At 38.6% G+C, this 23,432-nt stretch overlaps 1 protein-coding gene across 6 annotated transcripts in view; it reads right to left on the reverse strand.

Annotated features, from left to right (window-relative positions):
• The window catches only part of AFF2 (ALF transcription elongation factor 2), a 524,775-nt gene that overhangs the window by 157,944 nt on the left and 343,399 nt on the right, over positions 1–23,432 (reverse strand). For all 6 annotated transcript variants that reach the window (XM_074278090.1, XM_074278092.1, XM_074278094.1 and 3 more), the window contains one exon: positions 21,052–21,096. In XM_074278090.1, the coding sequence (XP_074134191.1) occupies positions 21,052–21,096 (45 nt within the window). The remainder of the gene's footprint in view (positions 1–21,051; positions 21,097–23,432) is intronic.

Genomic DNA, 23,432 nt, shown 5'->3' on the forward strand with positions numbered 1-23,432 from the left:
ACATGCTGGACTCAACTTGGAAAAGTGCACTATGTATGGCTCCATCTCTTTTCTCAAGACAAAAGCCGTGCTACACAGCCATGTCAGCAATAGTGGAACGCCAAGTTTTGCAAAGAATCCAAATTGGGGGGGGGGGTCAACCAAAGAACAATGGAGAGATGCAAAGGAAGGCAGAAGCATATCTGCAGTGACAACTTAGTGTAGGAAGGGCTAGAAAAAATATCAGCAAAGAGATTCAGGATGGATCAAAGGAAGGAAGTCATGGGCTAGAGTGAACAGTAAGAGATGGACAGACCGAGTGATGCACTGGTACTCACAGAATGTTAAGACGGAAAAGATGCCTTCCAGAATAGAATGGAATAGAGCCTTTCCTTTGACCCTGTCCTCATCTGATGGAAGATTGACAAGATGTGCATAAGAATCACACATAATGAAGGGCTGAGTTACTGACAGTACCTTGGAGAGTACCCAAAAAGATGAGATGATGACATACCTTTTGAGGAACTATAGTACAGTGCAGCCAGTCATTGACTGCCCACTCAGCTATCATCTGTGTGTATATCTGTGAACTCTAGTCTCAAGGAGAAACCATCCATACATCCCTTCTCTTCGGTGTTAGTAATGCTATCTGCCTCAATCTTTGAGGGACTCTCTTAGAAGGGAAGGGAAGCCACTGTTTCTTGAGTCTAGGCTCACAGAGCCTTCCTTGTATTTGAACAGCGCTTTATGCTGTGGACAGATATGAACAGCAGATCCTCTGATCCCTGAAGCCTCATGGCCCTCCAGTCAAGTTTTCCTCGGGGAGGGGGGCATGACAATGGTTTTCTCAGATCTTGAAGCAAATTTAATTCTGTCACATAACAATAAGGAGAAGTGCAAAGCTGGAGTACTGAAGGCCTCTCTGTAAGGTGACTCACTACCAGCTGCGGACAGTGAGGCTTCAAAGCTATGAACTGATGATTAACATGCAGGAAGTATCAGGGACATCATTTGAACTCAGCTTTTAAGTCCACACCAGGCATTCTTCACATTATGTGATAAACAGAGAAAAAAATGAGAACGTGGAGAAAGTATGAGGTGACATATACAAGTTTATTCAGGAAATACTTGGCTCTGTAATCACCAGAAGCCCCCCCACCCCCACCCTACCCCCGCAGAAGGACAAAAAAAGCTTTCAGTTTGTTTGGGGGTAGAGGAAGGATGAGCTAAGATTGGTGAAGATCCCTTTAGTATGTTAAATGTTATTGTTTACTTCCTCAATAACTGAATTTTCTGCAAAACAAAATTAAGCACTTTCAGCTTATACATCTATCACATCCTTTTCCTTCTATATCCACAAATTTCAAATAATTCTTTAATAGCTGAAGAGTTACAATGAAAAGAGATAAAGCCAAACAATTCACTACAACTCTACCAATTCAAAATTGACAATCATTTGGGATGGACTACCATGTAATTAATTTCATCTATGCTATTCCAAATTGGGACAGCGAGGCAGGGTGACAGTGGATAGAGTGCTAGACCTGGAATCAGGATAACATCTTCATGAGTTCAAACCTGACCTCAGACATTTACTAACTGTGTGACCCTAAGCAAGTCACTTCACCCTGTTTGACTCAGTTTATTCATGTGTAAAATGAACTGGAGAAGGACATGGCAAAGCACTCCAGTATCCTTGCCAAGAAAATTCCAAGTGGGGTTATCACAAAGAATCAGACATGACTAAACAAAAATGATACAAGGTAATGAGAACACATAGTAGCAACTAACAGATGTAGAGAGACTTCATGGAGAAAGAAGCAATTTCTCTGCTCAAAAAACTTGAACTGCCCTCTATTACCTATGGGATAACATAAAATCCTTTCCTGGCTTTTGATGCCCTCTACTACCTCACTTCACATCATTTCCCTTTGGCCAACTAGACTGTGGGCTGCTTCCTGGTCTAATCTTCCATTCTCCTGTCTCTGAGTAGCATCCTCTATCTTCCATGCTACTAATGCACCTCCACTCAATTGACTTCTGTTAAGATTTTTCTTTTTCTCCCAGGCTCAGGGTAGAGGGCTTAAGATAATGTCTTTGGTTCTTTCCAGCTGGACTCTGTCTCAATTATTCCAAGTTCTGGATATCTTGGCACATCAGACTCTGTTTTCTTACTTTGGTACCCCTTTTATTTATCTTCACTCCACTTGCCAATAAAGCTTCTTGAGGGTAGGAACTGTTACATATTTCATCTTTGTATTCTCCAGTGCTTGGCACACAGTAGGCACGCATGCCTACATAGAGGCACATTTGCTGGAGTACTAAATTGTGAATGTGGAAGGCATGTTTCCTTTTTGGGAGCATGAAGATGCTGTTAAAATAATATTTCTGTAACATATTCCACTCTTTTTTTTTTAATCACTAGAACCATAGTATGCTGAAAGAAATAAGGGAATTCCATCATTTACATAGTAGCAGAAGTTGAAAACATTATATTATCACAGAGTTGGGTTGTTTTTCTGGACAAATTAAATGAAGCTGAAAATGTATTCCTTTCATACGAGTCTCTCTCTATAATTTTTAATTATATTGTCTTCAAATGGCAAGCCTAGATCCATGAGATCAAGCATGATAAACTAAGATGGAGTTGGAAGGAATGTAAAATACTAGAAAGGACTTCATTAGCATAGAGTTTTCACAAATTCTTTCCTTTTCTCAAAGGAATTAGAGTTTTAAATCAACACATTATATAACACTCTCAAATTCAGAAAGCTAATAGCACAAAAGCCACTCCCTTCTCTGTTTATTGCCACTTACAATTACTCAATCTTGTAGTCTAGGTATTGTAGAGATACAAATAATCAGTCCCCATCCTAATCCTGCTGTATCTGGACACTGTTGACTTTTTTTTCTCCTGTTTGTAACTTTACTTGAATGTATGAATATACTGCTGTGATCACTGAGTGTTTCTGATATAACTAGGATGTGTCTCAGAAGGTCCATCCTGGAAAGCAGAAAGATCATTAGGAGACTAATCCTTTGAATTTGGTCAAGAAGAGAGAAGAAATGTAATTGATAAAGGGGTGGGGAAGGGAGAGAAATTAGTCTATGCTTAATTTAGTATTCTGAACTTGAAAAACTTTCAGAAGATTTTGATAAATTTATTTCAACCTAACTGTAATTGATAATTGTAATTCAACCTAATTTTGATAATTGTATTGCAATCTAATTTTTTAAAAAAATAATCCTACACATTGGATTTTATGCATTTACAAATGCGACACTGGACTGCTAAAGTACCCAAAGGGACTCATCGTGATGAAAAAAAAAATTACTGAAGAATCCCCAGGGAGCAGAGATCCTTAAACCTCCGTCTCTCCTTCCCAATCTGGGAATTTGCATTTCAGAATGGTGAAAGTTGTTAAAAAGAAAGAACAGGTTCCAGCTACCATGCAGCAATTGGTATGACTTGAGGAAGGAGCGCAGTGAATCTCTAGTGACTCTGAGTTATTTCAGTGAATCTCAGAGAACCCATTGTGAGAAGGGAAAAGAAAGGGCAGCTGAGTTTCTTCTTTCCTCTATGAACTGGTAGGGGGTCCACTCATTTGTGTGAATCTTCAATGGAAGTCAAGAATTCAGGAAGCAATGCAAATTGAAAATATTCTTCCATAAAAAAAGACATTACTGATTCTGGGAATGGGCAAAAAAATTGATTGGACTGAGATGAGCAGCAATATAAGGCAGCAGTCAGACAGTAGGGTTCAAGAGCTGCCTCTGACAAACTGGCTGTAGAATCCTAGCAAATTACTTAACCATTTTGGGGTACTGGACAACTGTAAAACTGGAAGTTGCAGAGGTCATCCCTATCCAAACTTAGAGAGGGCTTCCTCTTCTTGTAATTCTCAATACCAATGGCATTACAAGTCCAGTCAGTCCCAACTCCTTTATCAGGAGAGGTTCTTCCATTTCCTTTCCATGATTCAGAGCTCTATGCCAATAGTTTTAATTTGTAAAGTTGTGGGTATCTTCTTCACAGGACTGAATTCCCATCTTCCTGGTTTTCAGAGCATCCTCATACTCCAGACAGCTGGAGAACGGTGCTAGGATTTCTTATGGAAGTAGCAGGAAGTAAAAAATCTCCTCTGGCTTTTCTCTGAAGGATGGCTCATGATTAAAGACGAAAAGCCAATTTCTGTGCTAATGTTTCTTCAGTACTTTATTAGTCGTTTTTCATTACTTGGTGAGGAACAGGCTTCTCAAGCATCAAAGCACTTTACCTAATTGCTAACAATAAGCGTAATAAGCAGGGAGACCTACATTTATGTCATGTGAAGACTGCAAAGTCAAACACAAAAAGGCAGAAAGGGCCACATTGAAGGTTCCTTCAGCAATTATTGCTCATGCAAATTCCACATCCAGTACATCTGCACTTAGCACTCTACCTCATCCACAGTGAAACCTCTCTGTTATGGCCAGCAACTAGCCCCACTTTGGGGCAGTTAGGGCACAGACCATGCAATTCGGCTGATTAAGCATTAGACGGGGACATGATGTGAATTCGGAGCTCTGCTCCTAAGCTACTGGATGTTTGACCTTAATTACAACCGACTTTGCAGATTGCTAGTCAGAAGTACAGATGTTTATATTTGATCAATTGTTATTTGATACCACGTATGCAAAACACCAATCAGTAATGAAAGAGAGTTGGATGGAACTTTGTGGTAGAAAAACAGATGGCTTGTGAAGATCCCGGATCCTAAGGAATGGATTCCTCTGTGTACGTATGTATGTGTGTGTGTGTGTGTGTGTGTGTGTGTGTGTGTGTGTGTTTATACCCATGTGTGGGATAACAGGATGAAAAGTGGGGAAAACAGGCCCCTGTTGCTTGTTGACGCCTTGTTGCTGGAGATGTGAATTGGTCTAGCTGTTCTGGAAATCAATTTGGAATGATGCCCTTGGAGTTACAAAACTGAGAGTACTCTTTGATTCAGCAATACCACTACTAGCCCTATATACCAAAGAGATATAAAAATTGTAAAAAGGCCCGCATGTCCTATAAAAATATTTATAGCAGTTTTTCTTGTGGCGGCAAAGAACTGAAAATACAGGGCATTCTCATCAGTGGGAGAATGGCTGAACAAAGTATGGTATATGAATTTGATGGAATACTAGTGTACTCTAGGATATGAAACGGATGACTTCAGAGAAACCTAACAAGACTTGTATGAAGCAATGCAGATTTCAAGACCTTTATAAAAGAATATTATAAAAAGTCTTGTGACAAATGATGATTCAAAATGACCAATGATGAAGAATGCTTCTGATCTCCTCACAGAGAAATGACGAACTAAATAAGCAGAATGAGACATACACTTTTGGATTTGGACAATGTGGGAATTTGTTGGCTTATGCTCATTTCTTCCAAAGCCTTTTATTCTAGAGGAAAGAACGATTAAGAGGGGAAAGAAAACAAAAACATATACTTAAAAAGTGAAAATAAATAAATCCTATGAGCCAACGAGAATAATATCCACTCTCCGCCAGGTACTATGCGAAGTACTTTTGTGCGGTAGGAAAGAACTGGAGATCAAGTAAATAGCTCCCCAACAACTGGAAAATAGCTGAACAAACTATATTTTACATGAATGTCATGAAACATTATTGTAGGATAAGAACTAATGAATACGAAAAGTTTATAGAAACATAATTTGGATTGTTTTGAAATGAAAGAGTGAAGTAAGCAGACCCACCAAAATAATATACACAATTCCTACAACAATATAGATAAAAAGAAACAATACAATAAATGTAATGGAGCAAATACAATGATCAACATTGGCACTGGACATTCCTTCAGGAGGTGGCTATGTGTCTCAATATTGCACATACTGTGACATGTTATCATATCATTTATTTGGGTGGGTTTGGCTTAAACATTTCTCTTTGTTACAAGGGTAGATGGCTCATTCATTGAAAGGGAGGTGGGGGCAGGGACAGAACATAGCCAAAATGACTAGTGGAAATGCAAAAAGCATAAGTAAGACTTAACATTGTAAAGAAGAATCTATGACTCATCTATGCAAGGACCAATAGGGAGATGCCTACTGAAAGTCAGAAGCGTGTTTGCTGTCAATTAATTTCTCTTTTAAGCACAAAGCTTTCCAAGGGGAATAGAGTTAACTTTCTATGAATTTCCAAAAAGAAACGCTAACACGAAAGAGGTTGTTGATTACTCTCAATTTTTTTTTAAAATTCTAGACTGGATTAATAAACAAATGACTTGTGAGCTGCAAGAAAACCAAAGCTAACCAGCATTATAGGTTTGCTAACAATCAATCGTTTCTAACTAACCTCACTGACATATTAGGAGAATGATGTGGATAGAGAAAACTTGAGTTCAGCATATTTGACAAATCTTTCAAGGTCTCCATGTAGAAAAATGGAAAACAGCATGTGGGCCCAATATAGTTGAATAACTGTATCTCAAAGGTTCTTTATAGATAAATGTCAACCTAAAGACAATTCTTTGGTGTCACAGTATAAGTTTACAGCCGAGGCCCTGACTTTCTCCACATTTTTCTTGATGAAAGGAGAGCGCATGTCATATTTGTAGACGACAGAGAATGGGAAAAGTGGTTAAGATGAGATGCTGTCTTACTTTAGTTGGTGCTGGTCTGAACCTGACTGAACATTGTGTCCAATGCTAGGAGCTACACATTTAAAGAGGCGTTGCACTCTGAACTTTCTCTACCATGTCCCTGTTTATGGTGCCTTTGTCTCCCATCCCCCTAGCCCACCTTTCAGCTTCTTTTTGGGTACTGTCTTTCCCCATTAGAATGCAAACTCCTGAAGGTTAAGAACTGACTTTTTACTTCTACATGTATTCTCAATGCTTAGCATAATGCTTGACCCAGAATAATCACTTAATAAGTGCCAGCTAATTGACTTTTGATTGGCATCAGAAAACTCTGTTAGGTCTGAAAGGTGAGTCAAGATGGGAGAGTAGACGGAAGAAGTACAGCCCAACTCCTCTACTCCATCTTCTACACAAAGATACAGAAAGCACACCACATTAGATTCCAATCTTAAAGAATGGGATGGACCAAAGAACAAATCATAGAAACTATCACTAATTAAAAATAATGACAACAATGAGACAACATATCAAAATTTGGGGGATGCAGTTAAAACAGTAGTTAGAAGAAACTTTACATCTCCAAAAACATTCATAAGGAAGAAGACAAAGAACAGATCACTAAATTGGGCAAGAACTAAAAAAAAAAAAAAAACCTAGTAGGTTTACATAAGCATGATTAATGCAATCAGGAAGTAAAATGGAAACCATATCTATGAATTAGCAGGGTAGAGTAAGTAGGAGATGGGGGTTTCAAATCTTGCCTCTAATATTTCACTTATCTCAGCCTTAGTTTCTCCCTCTGCAAGAGAGAGATAATATTCCCCATAGTAGCTACATCACAAGGGTCTTGAGGTTCATTCTTTGGCCAATTTTAAAGCAATAAATACATGCTAGCAATAGAAATGAAGAAGATGACTATAGTTACATTCACTGGAGATGCTTATCTTGGAAGGAAAAATAGGATTAAAGGGAGCTGAGGTCAACATCTTCAAATACCTGAAGGGCGATCAGGTGAAACATTTGTTCTGTTATTTGTCCTAAGGACACAACCCAAGACTTAAAGTTACAGGGAAATAGATTCAGATTATAAAAGTGAAGCTCCTAACGCAGTTGTCCAATAATGAATTTTAGCTACTGAATTTTCATTTTTCATTGATTATTATCATTTTTAAATATCTCTCTTTTCTGCTTGCTTCTCTGGTGAGCTACTCCAGAAAAAAAAATTGCATACAAAAAATGTAGCAATTACATAGCAGTTTTCTCTTGATAATACCTAAGTGAGGCTGAGCCTCTGGTGAACTGGATACATTTCCATATATTACTTTGCTAAGTGCCTTACTTTACATTTCCATACTTATATCCTAAAAAGGTCTGGCAGAATCCTCAGCCTGGCCAAGAGAGAGAAATATAAGGATGGTTGGGCTTTGGTTTAGATATTAAAAAAGCAGGAAGTCTCAATTTTTTAGTACTGTACCATGGACTCTATTGGCAGTCTGCTGAAATCTCTGGACAGGATAATGCTTTTAAAAACGTAAAATGAAATACATGTGATTAGAAAATAAATCAATTATAGTAAAATTCAATTACCAAAACGTTAGAAAAAAAACCAAATCAGTTCATTGTGCCATGTTAAAAGCACGACATCTCTTAGATACCTTTATTTTCCCAGATAAAAGCAATGATATTTCTAAGAAAACAGGGCTAAGATAGTACTCTGTATATATCTTGAATGTACCTACTATTTACATGTTGTCTCCTCCATTACAATGTGAGTTCTTGTGGGTACAGTTTTGCTTTGCTTGGTCTCCCTCCAGTGCTCAGCACAGTCTTTGGCATAGATATCTATAAATGCTTCTTGATTTGATTTGGCTTGAATCTTTGAGGGAATATGGTATTGGTATGGTCACAAAGCAGCAGTAGGGAACATGGATTATGCCTATGTCTCCCTGCCCTGTGAATTAGAGGGAGCATGAGAGATGTGTTTCTCAATGGAGAATGTTTCAAGTGGTATTATATACTCTGGGGGAATTTGATTTAAAAATCTGAAACTACTGGATGTGAGTGTGTGTGTGTGTGTGTGTGTGTGTGTACACACACACACACACATATATGTACACACACATACACACACATATATATGTACACACACACATATATATATGTACACACACATACACACACACATATATATGTGTACACACACATACACACACACACACACACACACACACACACATATATATATATATATATATATATATATATTTACACAATATATTTAATAGGTCAAAAGATCCAAGGTCATGGTAGAATAAGCTATGAGATGGATGAACCAGATAGGAGTGGGTCTTAAGAATAAATATGGTACTCCAATGAAGTTTATGCTAATTTCAATACAAAAGAAAGTGATCTATGTCACATGACTTAAAAAAATCATAACTAACAAAGTATAATATCTCCTCTCTTGGCAGAACTAGTTCATAGCACACTTCCATGCTCGGCTTCTTATTCCAATCACTCAAGTCTGTAAACCTGAGCTGAAGTGCTCAGGAGCTAATAAGACACAATGAAGACATTCTGTGCTGGAATGGCTTCCTCTCGAATAACTTTACCCCAGGCATTCTGACTTTTCCAGACAAGTCAGAATGAGGAAGCCGGAGACACACAAGTGAGAATACAATCCGGAAATAAAAAAAAAAAAAAAGATATGCATACTATTTCCATCCCCTTTTGTTTAAGATGGACTTGCTTCTTGCTTTATCAGGACTTTTTCTCCCTTCTCTAAATAAAATTGCATCATAGGAGAGTTAGATGACTATCTTCTTGGTGCCAATTTAATCTGACAAATAGATCACTTTTGTGTAATTTTCTGGTTTTGTTACAACCTTTGTTGGGAGCCTCTAACGGGAACAAGCAGCTATAGCATATCAGGCATTAAAAGTCGGCAATAACTCACTCGGGAGACCATAATGGAGGGAAAAGAAGACATCGAAAAGAAACTATTTTCTTATGACAGAGATGGTGTAAGCATAGGAAACGGACAAAATTAGAACATTTCTATTCATTTGTGTGATTGGGATTCTCTCTATTACAGTAAATGACATATGACCAAGCTTTCATCAGTCATTGTCTTATTTAAAACTAACATGCCAAGTGACAACAATTATAGGAGTAGCATTAAATATGGACATTGTGGTGGTATTTAATAACATCCCCATAATTGGCGATGTGAAAAACTGGCATTCAAAATTGTGTTCAACTATTCAGAGAATGACACAACGAAGCAATTATGATATTTTACATTCCTATAGCAGAGTACTCTCAAATAGATCATCTACTTGAATACCTCTGCCTATCAAAATGCTCTTTCCGAGGTCTCCTATGACACAGGTAAATTGTCTGCACCGATAGTAACAGAAAAAGCAATGATTAAATGATTGATGTCATTTACACAAATGGTCCTTGTAAAGGTCCTCTGCTTGAGAATCTGGAGTAGTGGCTGAGATGGATGGCTCTGAAAGCTCTTGCTCACATAATTTACTCTGGCTCCTTTTCGAATGGAGCTGTTATATGATCGGAGGACCCACATTTCCCGGGCCTTGCTAAATAGTCCAGTCCAGGAACTAAGAAGCATGAATGAGAGAGAACAGCTTTTTCGACACTATCTCGACTGCTTATATACTCGGCACTGAGCTTTGTGCAGTCTTCAGCGAAGCTTAAGACACACAAAAAGCACAATTCAAATATTACAACAGCAACTCGGTATAAGCTCAACAGCAGCCACACCAAGCAAGTGAACCATTTAAAGGTGAATGCTAAAGTATCAGATTATAATAACAACCCTCATTCCTGTAGTATTTTAAGTCACAGAAAAGCACTTTCCATAAAACATCCTTGTGAGGGAGGCAGTGAATATATTAAGTGACTTGCTCAGGGTCTCAGTGCTACTGTCAGAGGAAGGATTTCAGCACAATTCTCCCAGATGTCAAGCTGACCATCCTGATCCTCTGCCTGTCTACTAATATAAACTCTTGGTATAATGGAGGAAAGAGAGAATACAAAAAGGACTGATTTTTTTTTCCTTTGGACTTATTGTGAACTAGATTTTTTATAAATAATGAATGAAATAAATAATAGATACATGAATGAATATTAAGTACTATTTACGTCCCTCCAAGGGCAGTTAGCTAATGCAGTGGATAGAGGTCTGGGCTTAGAGTCAGGAAGACCCGAGTTCAATTGTGACCCCAGATATTACTAACTGTGGGACCCTGGGCAGTCACCGAACCTTCTTTGCCCGAGTTTCCTCATTTGTAAAATGAGCTGGTAAAGAAAACGGCAAACTCCTGTAGTAGGGGGTCACAGAGAGTCGGACAGGACTGGAAGAAAATGTCTGAACAACAGCAGCATTGCTCCAAGTTTCTTCCTCATCTACATCAATATTCACACTTAAATATACGATAAGGCATTATGATGTTATATCAGTGTGTGTTTAGTGTTTTTATGTTTTGCTTTCTCTTGTTAACAACTTACAGTGTAAATTTCTCTGAGTCAATAAGGACGAGGGCTTCATCTGGTTATATCTCCAGTGTTTCTTTATTTTAATGCAGTGGGAGGAGGGCTTTGATCTTCCCCCCAGAGCACTGGTGTAATTACAGAAAGTAATGGGTAGATAATAGGAATGAATAATTATTAATGTGCCAACCAATCACAAAGATGCAGTGTCTTCTCTAGATGAAGTATGAGTTCCCTGAATGAATTAAAACAGTAACTGGCCCTTGGTTACTTCAAGGCTGACCATATCCCATATCTTTAAAAAGCTAAAAGTAACAAGTCCTAGAGAAAGCTGAGTAATTTGAAAGTTCAAAAAGTTTAAATCAGGCAATACTTTTGTAACGCTAACCTCATGGAACTTTACCAAAAGGCACTAGAGGGAGGAACTTTTCTTTACATCTTCCACCCACATTTACCAAAGTATACTGCAGTATTGATCTGGTAAGAAACACTGGATCCAGTGGGGAAGTTGGAGATGATCTTCTGAGGCACAGCTAAGACAGATCTACCAAGAAGTTAAGATCTGTGCTCTGCAAAGACCCAGACTCTATGAAGAGAGAGAAATGACTAGGATTCCAGAAAAGAAACAGCCCCATGGGCAGCACAAAAGAGATCCAACTACGAGTGAAGGGAAGAACTAGCCTTTACAATCAAGCGTTGATCTATGGAAAAAAACAGAGTCAAGGTAATGAGCCATTCAATAGAGATAGTGAGCTCAAGGTGGCTCTTGTATCCAATGATTCTACACTGGGATATTGATGAAATATAGGTTGTGCATCTGTGGGACAGTTTAAGAAAGGGTTGTTTTCCAGCTCCCATTTTCGCTATGCTCATTCAGGAAATGTTTTGGTACTGTGCTAATTATTTATATTGACTATTAGGGATACCGGTGGGGACTTTTGAGGTTTAATTCTCAAAATACAGACTTACAGATCATTCTTTGAACTCATGGTAGTCACTGGGCTTTCAGGGGTTTGGGAGTGAGTGGGTAGATCTCAGAAGGGTCACTACACTGACTATACTGTTCACTGGGGTCGCTGAATGGACTGCTTTACAAGTGTGAATAAAGAATGAAACAAAGACGCACATGGATTTTTCTCCTAGCTTAATGTTCTTCATTTCCAAAGCTAAATGAAAGTATTAAAGTCATTCACTCCCCAGCCTCCAAGATTACTTAATTATTTATATTTAAGGTGAACTGATAATGTATCCACCTTTATCAACTGTTAAGATAGTCTAAATGCTCTTTTTATTACTGTGGTGATTTTAGACAAAAGTCCTGTCCCTTAATTTTCCTCAAATTCTATATAATAAATAGAATTATCATACAAGATGGTTTCTAAGAGGCCTTCAGGTTGGGAAATTTTTATCTTAAAGAGCTACAGAAATCGGAGTAATTCTTAGGGCCAGATATGGAACCATGCATCAGAACACCCGACACCTTGTATAGGCATCCCCACCACAACCTTCCCCTGAACAGGAGAAGGTTTTACCTGATAGCCTTGTGTCAACTGTATCTGCTCAAAGGTCTATTTATATGGAGGAAAAAAAATTGAGAGGTGTGGGGGGGAGGGGGGGTAATACAGGGTGCAGGCAGGAGGCACATGAGGTGAAAAGCCAGATTGACCTGGTCCAACATTTTGCTACTTCCTTTTCTTGTCACATTTTATATTGAATAGAAAATCAGTCGAAAATGATTGTGACTTTCAAAGAAACTCTGTATGTCTTCCAGAAAGTTGGCACATTTCAGTATTCTTTTACTTTCAATGTGCCGAAGACATGTATCCATTTTTATATGTGGTTTACATTTGCAACCGCATTCATTCACTTCAATAGAAATAATAAATCACCATCTTCACAGAAAACAGCAGGTTTATGAAAAACATAGTTATTTTTATAGCACACCTAAGACATAAAGGGATTCATCTATTTAGTCCACTACTTAGAAGAAGCTACTTTCTCCTTCCCGGGGCTACTGAATTACTTTTCTATGACATCATCTCTCCCTGACTCACTGACACTTCTTTGACAAGTTCCCATGTTAGACATATTAACATGATTCACTGGGTCAGGAAGCTTATTATTTACTTTCAAATTTGCCATCAAGCCTTACATTTCACATGAAAATGCTTAAACTGCTTTCCAGATCCTGAATATTGCTTGAATCTCAATGAATAACTTTACCAGTATGACAGGGGACCAGCTAATGAGGGCCCAGTCCCAGGAGAACACGGGTGTTTGGTGAGCCTGCTTCTGGCCATGTTGAAGGGAGGGCTCTCTACTTCAGAGCATGAGCAATTATATCCTCGGACTGTTGCAGAGCCTCCTTACCATGCAAGGAGGACAGACTTTATAATTATTTCTTAATGACTTAGAACTAGGAATGCATAGAAAATATTTCCACAAGGGCAGCTCAGTCATTTCTGAAGAGGGAAGGACTGTGGTAAACCCATGGAGGAGGACAAGGAGTAAACACCAACTGTCTACTTTTCCCACCAGGGTCAACATGAAACCAGGAGCACATAGCCTTCCTGTGGCTCTCTTTCTACTGTGTCTGATCTTGCACGTTCAAGACACAGTACTGAAGATGAAAGAGACTAGCTTAGACTTTGGGGCTTCAAGAAGTTGAAAGAACAAGCCACCAGAGAACCAGTGAATGAAGCCACACCAGAGTCTGCAGACAACCAGTCCTCATGAGGGGCAAAGCCCAAGCCACCTGCTGGATTCAGCACAGCAGTTGATCAAGGCAGCCAAAAGGAGGAGACTGTGCTCTCTGTTGGCTATACCACATTCTGTGATAAGCTTGGTAGGGGGCCAGTGTTTTGCAGAAACTGCTTTAAGTTTGAGGAAGTGTGCTCCCCGGAGTTGAGGGAGGGATGCTTATATTTCTGTTCTTGCTCTCTCTTCTTAGAAAATAGCCCTTTGTAATAGCTAAATGACATTAATTTCATTAAATGAAATCGTGGCACTAATCACTAGCAACTAACTGGGAAGAACACACTGGAAAGCGAGACTAAAATAATGGCATTTTGGAAAAACTTAAATTTTCAGGGTAATCCCTATAATTTTGACGGAAAGCTATAACTGATGGCCTTCTGGGTACTGACTTGCTGGCATAAGTGAGAGTTGGGATAAGGACCCCTAGAGCTTAAAAATGTTACATTTATATTTCCAATATATAATAATAGCCAGTATAATGAAATTTTACATTTTTTATAGTAAATCTGTGTTTTTGAATAGAGAAACCAATTACCAGAAAGAAAATAATAGGCTAGCTCCCTTGAAAGCTCATCGTATTATATATATGGCAGGCTCACTTCATATACGGCTACTACTATATATTAAGTCCATTAGTACTCTGAAATAGTGTGAGAAGAAACTAGTTGAGGACAGTCTTACAAGCTGACTAATGTATAGTTTCTAATATCATTAAATAAGAGCTAGCCATCAGCATCACAGAGGGTATGACAATTTAATTAATTTATGCACATAACTCCATCAGAATTAATGTTATTGATAATTAAAGCTACACTTCGAATCATTCTGTTTCTGGGATCAAGTATTCTCTTACTGTTTCCATAAAAGTTAACCCTATTCTTCAAAACTTCAAAGAGCTCTCATTTCATTAGTGTGGGTACTGTCTTCACAGTCACAAATCACAATCCCTCAGTAATTTAGGAGACTGTCTGCATGGGTTGTCACGGCTAACAAATTCATCATCCTGCGTCCAAGCTGGATATGGGCTTCTGTGTACTCAACCAGACTCGTCCTGAAACAAGAGTCACAGAGTCTGTCTCTGGGCTTAGATTTGAAACTCTTCCAGTTAGGACAGTGCAGAGTTTGTGATCAACTGGCATAGCCTTCAAGGATCCGGGGTCACCAAACCAGGATGAATGAGTGGGAAGATATTAGTGAAGGCTCAAAGCCCACATGAGATTAGAGTGAGCACCAGGAAGAAGATTCCAATTTAAGTGAATTGCAGAGACCTTGATTCACAGGATTCCAATTTCAGCCTTATTTCATTATATCTATCTATCTATCTATCTATCTAATTATTATTATTGCTGGTTTAGGTATCTGACAACATTGCTCTTTGATTATCTTTTTTTCCCTGAGTTTTTTATTTGTTTGCTTTTTCAAAGTGATAATAGCTAACACGGTATGTGGCAGGTATGTCATCACATGGCAAGTTCCTGCCATGTTTTAAAAGCACAAATGAAAAGATAAAACTATTAAGTATAATTGCTATCGCTTAGAGTGTTGTCAATACAGAAATACCATAACCAATAAGGGGGGTAGCCATCTCGATATTTACCAACCTATTCCATATGGCAGAAGGAAATCTGCGAGCAGATACAGTTCATCAAATCATGTTTCCTAATCCTTAGTTAGCAGCTTCCTGTTTTCCCCGTAAACAGTGAATTGCATGTACAGATGTTTCATCGTAAAATTATCAACTCCTGAAGGTGATTTACTAGGAAACACAATCTGTTCCATAGCAAAAATAAAAGAAATGAAACTTCAATTATGTACCTGCAATTCTGCCTGTGTAAGAGGTTGAAATAATAGCTGCTGTTATTTTTAAATTAAATACTTCCTCAGGAACAAGTAATGTTAGTGCACAAAAACCAGGAATTGGACAATCTCCTCAGTGCCAGAGTTGCTATTCTTCCTGTCTTAACTCTTCCACAAAAGTACGGCCCAAAACCTACCAAAAAAAACAAACAAACAAACAAACAAAAAAAAAAACAACGTGGGAGTCAGGAAAGCTGTTACTACTATCACTGCCATCATGACAGGAGCAGCTGAGGAGTCTTTTGATATTATAAAATTGCAGCCTCCACTGGCCCTCTCCTCCAGTGCTCTCAGCATGGCATCAAAGTGGACCCGAAGTCCAGAAGACTGTTCTACCATAGGTCCGTGGGGAGCAAGCTGTGACAGGCCTTACCAAGCTGGAATGGGCTCCAAGTAGAGGACCATTGCCAGACTGTGTGTCAGTCATCTTTGGACCAGGCTAGCTATGTTAGAGATGATCATCACCAGAAGGTATCACCCCAAGAAGATGTTTGATTTGGAAACCCGAGTATGTGATGAGATCGTAATCATGATGTGGAAGACTTGGGGATCTCTGCTCATAGGACTACCCCAAAGAGTATATCACTGAATCTTTTAAATTACCAAGGCTACAACTATGGTTAGAATCACGACATTCTTCTAATCCTTCTCTTCCTCCTTCTGGTCGAAAATTATTTTTGCATCTAAGAAACAAATGGCTTCCAATGAAACAATCCACTTGAATGAAGTGCCTCCTACATGGAAGACATGGAGCTACAATGCTGAAGACAAATCCAGCCCTTATTCTTGAGGAGTTTACAGAAAGGTAGGTCAAGTTCACTAAGAAGCAAGATGCAACATTGGGTTGGAAGGGATAAGAGGCAGAAGAAAGATCAAGGTGGGATTTGGGAAATCCTCTGGGAAGGAGACAGCACTTGTGGCTGGGGGATCAGGAAAGGTCTTATGCAACAGGTGGTAACCAAGCAGGGCTCTTGAAGAAGAAAGAACTCAGTAGTAAGGAAGACTGCAACAATCACTTAAGCAACAAGGATCTAAATGCTGAATGCTAGGCACTAATCTTGGTGTCTACAACAAAAGGGAAACAAGTCTAGCCCTCAAGGAGATTATAATCTAGCCCCACGTCAATAGAGACAAGTTTTAAACATGAACCTGTTTGAAAATCTAGGAAAATAGATACAAGGTAATCAATCCCCAGGAGGGGGGAAAGCCAGACACTTGGAGCTAGAGGGGATTAGAGAAGACTTAACTGGAAATCAGTGTTTGAGCCTTATTATCCAAGATAAAAGAATAAACAAGTGATGTCTGAGGCTTGTTACTGGTAAAAGACATCATATGGCTGTTTTCATTTAAATATATGGATCTGAGGCTATTAGATGCGAATTAGGTAAGCTTTCTGCAAGGCCCCAAGGTGGCTTTGCTACTGGCTATGTTGGCTAAATCATCCACTCTGAGCCTCATAGGCAGAATGAGGGGGTTGGATTTGATGCTCTTTAAAATCCTTGTCAGCTCTAAATCCTCTGAGGCAAAGAAAGTGGAAGGTTAGGCAGAGTCTGAGGAATGGCAAAGGCGAAGGGTTATAACTCAGTCCAGGGACCCTGAGTGAATGGGAATTGTGGATTTATCTAAAAAAAAAATACTTCATAGGAGCGGGCTGCTGCCAGAAACACAATTTAGATCACACCGATTTTTCTTGTTATAGTTTTTATTGCAATGGGATCAACCCTAGAGAAGCTTGAATGGAAAAAGACAAAAAGGAGGCTGGAGAGAAAACTGGCTAAGGCAGAGGAAGTAGCAAGGGTGTTAAAAGAAAGTTAGGGCTTAAAAGAAAAACTCCCTCGTTTTAATTAATGCGCAATACTAGATATGACCCTGTTGTCAAAGAAAAAAAGATTTTCAATGTGATCACTTTTCTAATCCTTGACAGCTGTATGATGTTTTATATATCTCAAAGCACTTGGCTCTATTATCCCTTTTGATCTCCATAAACCCCCCCAAAGGTAAACATGGCAGTGTTTATCATACCCAGTTTAAAGCTAAGGAAACTCAGGTTCTGGTTAAGTTGCTTAGAGGCCTTTTTGCCATTAAACAGGAAGCAGAATCCATGGAATCTGAATTCCTGTTCTTTGCTCTTTTCAAGATACCACATGATATAGCTTCCATTCAGGAAATAAGAAATGGTCGGACTTCTCTGACAACAAGATGGAGACAGAAAAGAGACCAGTCTCAACTGGATCACTTGAGATGGAGGTCAGAAAGAGACACAGGAGTGAGCAGAGTCAGAAAGAAACCTATGTCGATAGATCACTGGCAATGAAATGCTGGGAGTATCAGAGCTTTTATCTGCTCAGACACTAAGCCATAGGGGCAAAGAAGTTCAGGACATATGTGTCACTGGGAAAACTTGAAAAGTTAAGAACTGGACCGGAAATCTGGGCTGTAGTAGTGGCAAGCTCGTTGCCACTCTAAACGTGGGAAATAAATCTTAAACAATTGAGCTGTCAAAAAGAGGGCACCAATTAGTGGTATTGTCAAAACAAGAATTCCATACAATTTATAGTCTTTCTTTTTTAAACAAGCCCTTCCTTTCAATTCTTTCAAGTACAACAAGAAGGACTTGTGTTATTTTTCTCAACGGGGTGCTATCTCTTTTAAACATATTGGGATGACTTGTGCCTTTTCTCTGGGGTTATAAATGACATTTTGCTACTGGAAGTGGCTATTCCAATAGTTTGACAGTGTTTCCCAAGCTCTCCAAATTTTATGGCAATGCTGCCAGGTCTCTAGCTCTGGGCCCCTCCTAAGGAGAGGGTGTCAATTAAAACAAATTGGGAGGTGTTTTGGGGATGCATCTAGAATGCCTTTAAGACTTAAGATGAGCCTGTGGAATTGATTTGAGCACTCTTAATTTGAGACACTCTTTTCCTGCTCTACCTTTTATTAAGAAAAGTAATTAAATGCCTAATAAAGATCTGCTGCTGTTTAAATACCATCACCCTATGGAAAGTAGGAAATGGATGAGTTCCCATGTGGCACATCCAGATCCAGATTTTGACCCTAGAGATTGTAGAGGGGAGATGTGGATAGCCCATCTGTAATCCATGTACCCTTACGCTGATCCAAGGTACACACCTGGCCTCTAGGTAGCAAGAGCTGTCTCCCCAACAAGAGAACACTGAATGGCATTGGGGCTGATGGGAGCACCCAGCACAGTGCCTTACCCAAGGGAGCTGAAGTGTTTCCTTGAACTCCCAGAGATTAATCATGTGATAATATATGTAATGACAAGCAGCATGATAGAGTAGCTAGGAGGCAGATCGTGGAGTTAGGAAGACCCGTCTTGGGGAAGCCATTTCAGTCAACTCTGAGAGTTGAAGGCATGGATAAGCCGCTGATCGTTTCAACAGAAGAAGCCCCCAACTGAGAAAATAGGACGCGGAACATGCATAAACACAAACCTTTATATGGGTTCATGAATATTCTCTCATGTATTCTTCAAAATATTCAAGCATGTGAACTATAACTCTCTTTATATTATTCTAATATTCGATTACCTGCATTTAATAGTTGAGGCAACATAACCTATTGGATAGGGCTGGACTTGGACAGAAGAAGACACCTGGATTCAGATCTTGCCTGTGACACATATTAGCTATGCCTCAATATCTCCATCATTTATTTCCTCAGGCAATTATGTATTGTGATCTGTATAGGTCGAGGGAGAGGCAAGCTTCCAAGCTGACAAGATCATAGACTCCTCATGCATCTCCACATAGAGTTAATATATTTTGAAAGTCACTAAAATTCTTCTCCAATGCCTCACTGTGATATGGAGGAGGGGGCCCTGGGTTCTTGAAGGATTTTTCATTTTTGTACTGGTATCTCCAACCCCTAACATAGTACCTGGCATACAGCAGGTGCTTTCTACATGACTACTGAATGACTAAATATAAGGCCTGGAGCTAATAATTCTGAAGTGTCTAAGTGTAAAGGTTATTAGAAGGCAGACACATTTTCACTTCCATTATAATCCACTACACTTATACTAGGCCAAGAAGGCTGGCTATCTGTGTCAGTCAAAGGGACACAGTCCCCACACTGATCAACATCACAGATCTTTGAAGTACTAAAGGAATATGCATGGAATAAATGCAATGCTCACAAAAATCTAAGAGTGCATCAGAAAGCATACCGTACCATGTTCTACCCTCCTGCCTACCAAGATTGACTAGTGATGGTGTTCTGAAAAGGCAATCTCAAGTTCCAATTTCCTCATCTGCGGAACAGGTCCAGTGAAATAAAAGGAGCTGGTATATAAGGAAGAGCTTTGTAACAAACTGTCAAAAGGTCTTTAAATGAGACACATTATACAATCATTATGAGGACCACTAGGTAATATTTTAAGCCCCACTAAGACAGGCGGAGCATCTTTCAGGAAATAGGATTTCCCCAGTATACAAAAGAGATAAACACAGATAAGAAACACCCTTAGCCTAAAATACCACAATAGGATGCAAATGGCTTCTTGCTCCCTGATGCAGACTGGCCCAGTTCACTGGATTTGTTTTTCTTTCAGTGTTATTCCCTAGGGTACAGATAGGACAGCATTTTCCCACATAGGGTTAGAACCGATTTCAACTGTAGAAAGCACCAGCACTGAAGACAAATAAAGAGTTAGGGAAGAAATGGGCTAAAGACAATGCAAAAATTGAAGGTCCTGAGCAGAGAAAGTTTCCTAAGGGAGAGGTGGAAGGCTGGTCTCTGAGCAGGAACCATAAAAAATGAGCTTTGGTTAGGAGATGGAAAAATGGAACTTGATTAGAGGCTGTGATGGGAGAGAAGAAGAAAGGAAATATGGAAAGGAAGCCAAGCATAAGCACCCTCCTAAAGGGAATTGAAGCAGGAAAGGAGTTTCTGAACATGACACTGCTGAAACAGTCTAGTACTTCTTTAATCACTTTAACTTACAGAAATCTTCATTATGATTGTTGTTGTTACTGTTATGGTTATTTTCAGAATGAAGCTCCTAATCCCACCCAGGCTGGATGTGTAGCAGTCACTCCCAGGCCAATCCCACTATGGATTAGCATGAAAACTTTGCACCTCCTGTGGTGGCCTGGTGGAGCCCTCCTGCTGGGGGCTTACCATACTAGTACCATACTTAATAGGACATCCAAACAGCTTTAGTCCGGCTTCAGCTTGGAGCACCCAAGCTCAAGCCTTGACATCTTTTAGCAGGTATTACAGGTGTACCTCATCATGACTAGATCACAGGAATAAATCACAAGAATAAAAGTTTAAAAACTCACCCTTAAAATTTCTTCCACACAGCTGGGGTCATTAGAAAGGTTGATCTGAAACAAACAAAAAATAAAGTCCAATTTAGTTACTCCTACAGAAGTTGGCTGGATCTTATTTATGCTGTAGGGAAATATTGGAAGAAAGTAAAGTTAGGCATCAGTATTTTTCTAAGAAATATAAAATAATAATACTCAGATGATCAATTGCATTCATTTAATATAAAACACTGGGACCATAGCAGAGCAGAAAACGGGCCAAGAGGGAAACAGCAGAGCCGGCTTCCAACAGCAGATATCCCCCATCCTGGACAACAATGAGACATCATACCAAAATGTGTGGGATACAGCCAAAGCAGTAATTAGGGGAAGTTTTATATCTCTACAGGCCTACCTGCATAAAATAGAGAAAGAGAGGGCCAACGAATTGGGTTTACAACTAAAATTGCTAGAAAAGGAACAAATTAAAAACCCCCAGACAAACACAAAACTTGAAATTCAAAAAATAAAAGGTGAGATTAATAAAATTGAAAGTAAAAAAACTATTGAATTAATTAATAAAACTAAGAGTTGGTTTTATGAAAAAACCAACAAAATAGACAAACCCTTAGTAAACCTGATTAAAAAAAGGAAAGAGAAAAAGCAAATTGATAGTCTTGAAAATGAAAAGGGTGAACTCACCACTAATGAAGAGGAAATTAGAACAATACTTAGGAGCTACTTTGCTCAACTTTATGCCGATAAATTCGATAACTTAATAGAAATGGAAGAATACCTTCAAAAATATAGCTTGCCCAGATTAACAGAGGAAGAAGCAAGTAGTCTAAATAGTCCCATCAAAGAAAACGAAATAGACCAAGCTATTAACCAACTTCCTAAGAAAAAGTCCCCAGGACCAGATGGATTTACAGGTGAATTCTACCAAACATTTAAAGAACAACTAACTCCAATGCTATGTAAACTATTTGAAAAAATAGGGATTGAAGGAGTCCTACCAAATTCCTTCTATGACACAGACATGGTACTGATACCTAAACCAGGTAGATCGAAAACTGAGAAAGAAAACTATAGACCAATTTCCTTAATGAATATTGATGCTAAAATCTTAAATAAGATATTAGCAAATAGACTTCAGAAAATCATCCCCAGGATAATACACTATGACCAAGTGGGATTTATACCAGGAATGCAGGGCTGGTTTAATATTAGGAAAACTATTAGTATAATTGACCATATTAATAATCAAATTAATAAAAACCATATGATCATCTCAATAGATGCAGAAAAGGCATTTGATAAAATCCAACATCCATTCCTACTAAAAACGCTTGAGAGTATAGGAATAAATGGACTATTCCTTAAAATAATAAGGAGCATATATTTAAAACCTTCAGTAAACATCATATGTAATGGTGATAAACTAGAACCTTTCCCTGTAAGATCAGGAGTGAAACAAGGTTGCCCACTATCACCATTACTATTCAATATAGTACTAGAAACTCTAGCCTTGGCAATAAGAGCTGAGAAAGAGATCCAAGGAATTAGAGTAGGAAATGAAGAAATCAAATTGTCACTTTTTGCAGATGACATGATGGTATACTTAGAGAACCCCAAAGACTCTGCTAAAAAGCTATTAGAAATAATTCAGAATTTTAGCAAAGTCGCAGGATACAAAATAAATCCACATAAATCCTCAGGATTTTTATACATTACCAACACAATCCAACAGCAAGAGATACAAAGAGAAATTCCATTCAAAATAACAGTCGATAGTATCAAATATTTGGGAATATATCTACCAAAGGAGAGTCAGGAATTATATGAGCAAAATTACAAAACACTTGCCACAAAAATAAAGTCAGATTTAAATAATTGGAAAGACATTCAATGTTCTTGGATAGGCCGAGCGAATATAATAAAGATGACAATACTCCCCAAACTAATCTATTTATTTAGTGCTATACCAATCAGACTCCCAAGAAACTATTTTAATGACCTAGAAAAAATAACAACAAAATTCATATGGAAGAATAAAAGGTCGAGAATTGCAAGGGAACTAATGAAAAAAAAGTCAGAGGAAGGTGGTCTAAGTGTACCTGATTTAAAGCTATATTATAAAGCAACAGTCACCAAAACCATATGGTATTGGCTAAGAAATAGACTAGTTGATCAGTGGCATAGGTTAGGTTCACAGGACAAGATAGTGAATAAAAATAGCAATCTAATCTTTGACAAACCCAAAGATCCCAAATTTTGGGATAAGAATTCATTATTTGACAAAAACTGCTGGGAAAACTGGAAATTAGTATGGCAGAAACTAGGCATGGACCCACATTTAACACCACATACTAAGATTAGATCAAAATGGGTCCAAGATTTAGGCATAAAGAACG

This window comes from Sminthopsis crassicaudata, chromosome X, assembly GCF_048593235.1.
Source record: "Sminthopsis crassicaudata isolate SCR6 chromosome X, ASM4859323v1, whole genome shotgun sequence".
NCBI lineage: Eukaryota > Metazoa > Chordata > Mammalia > Dasyuromorphia > Dasyuridae > Sminthopsis > Sminthopsis crassicaudata.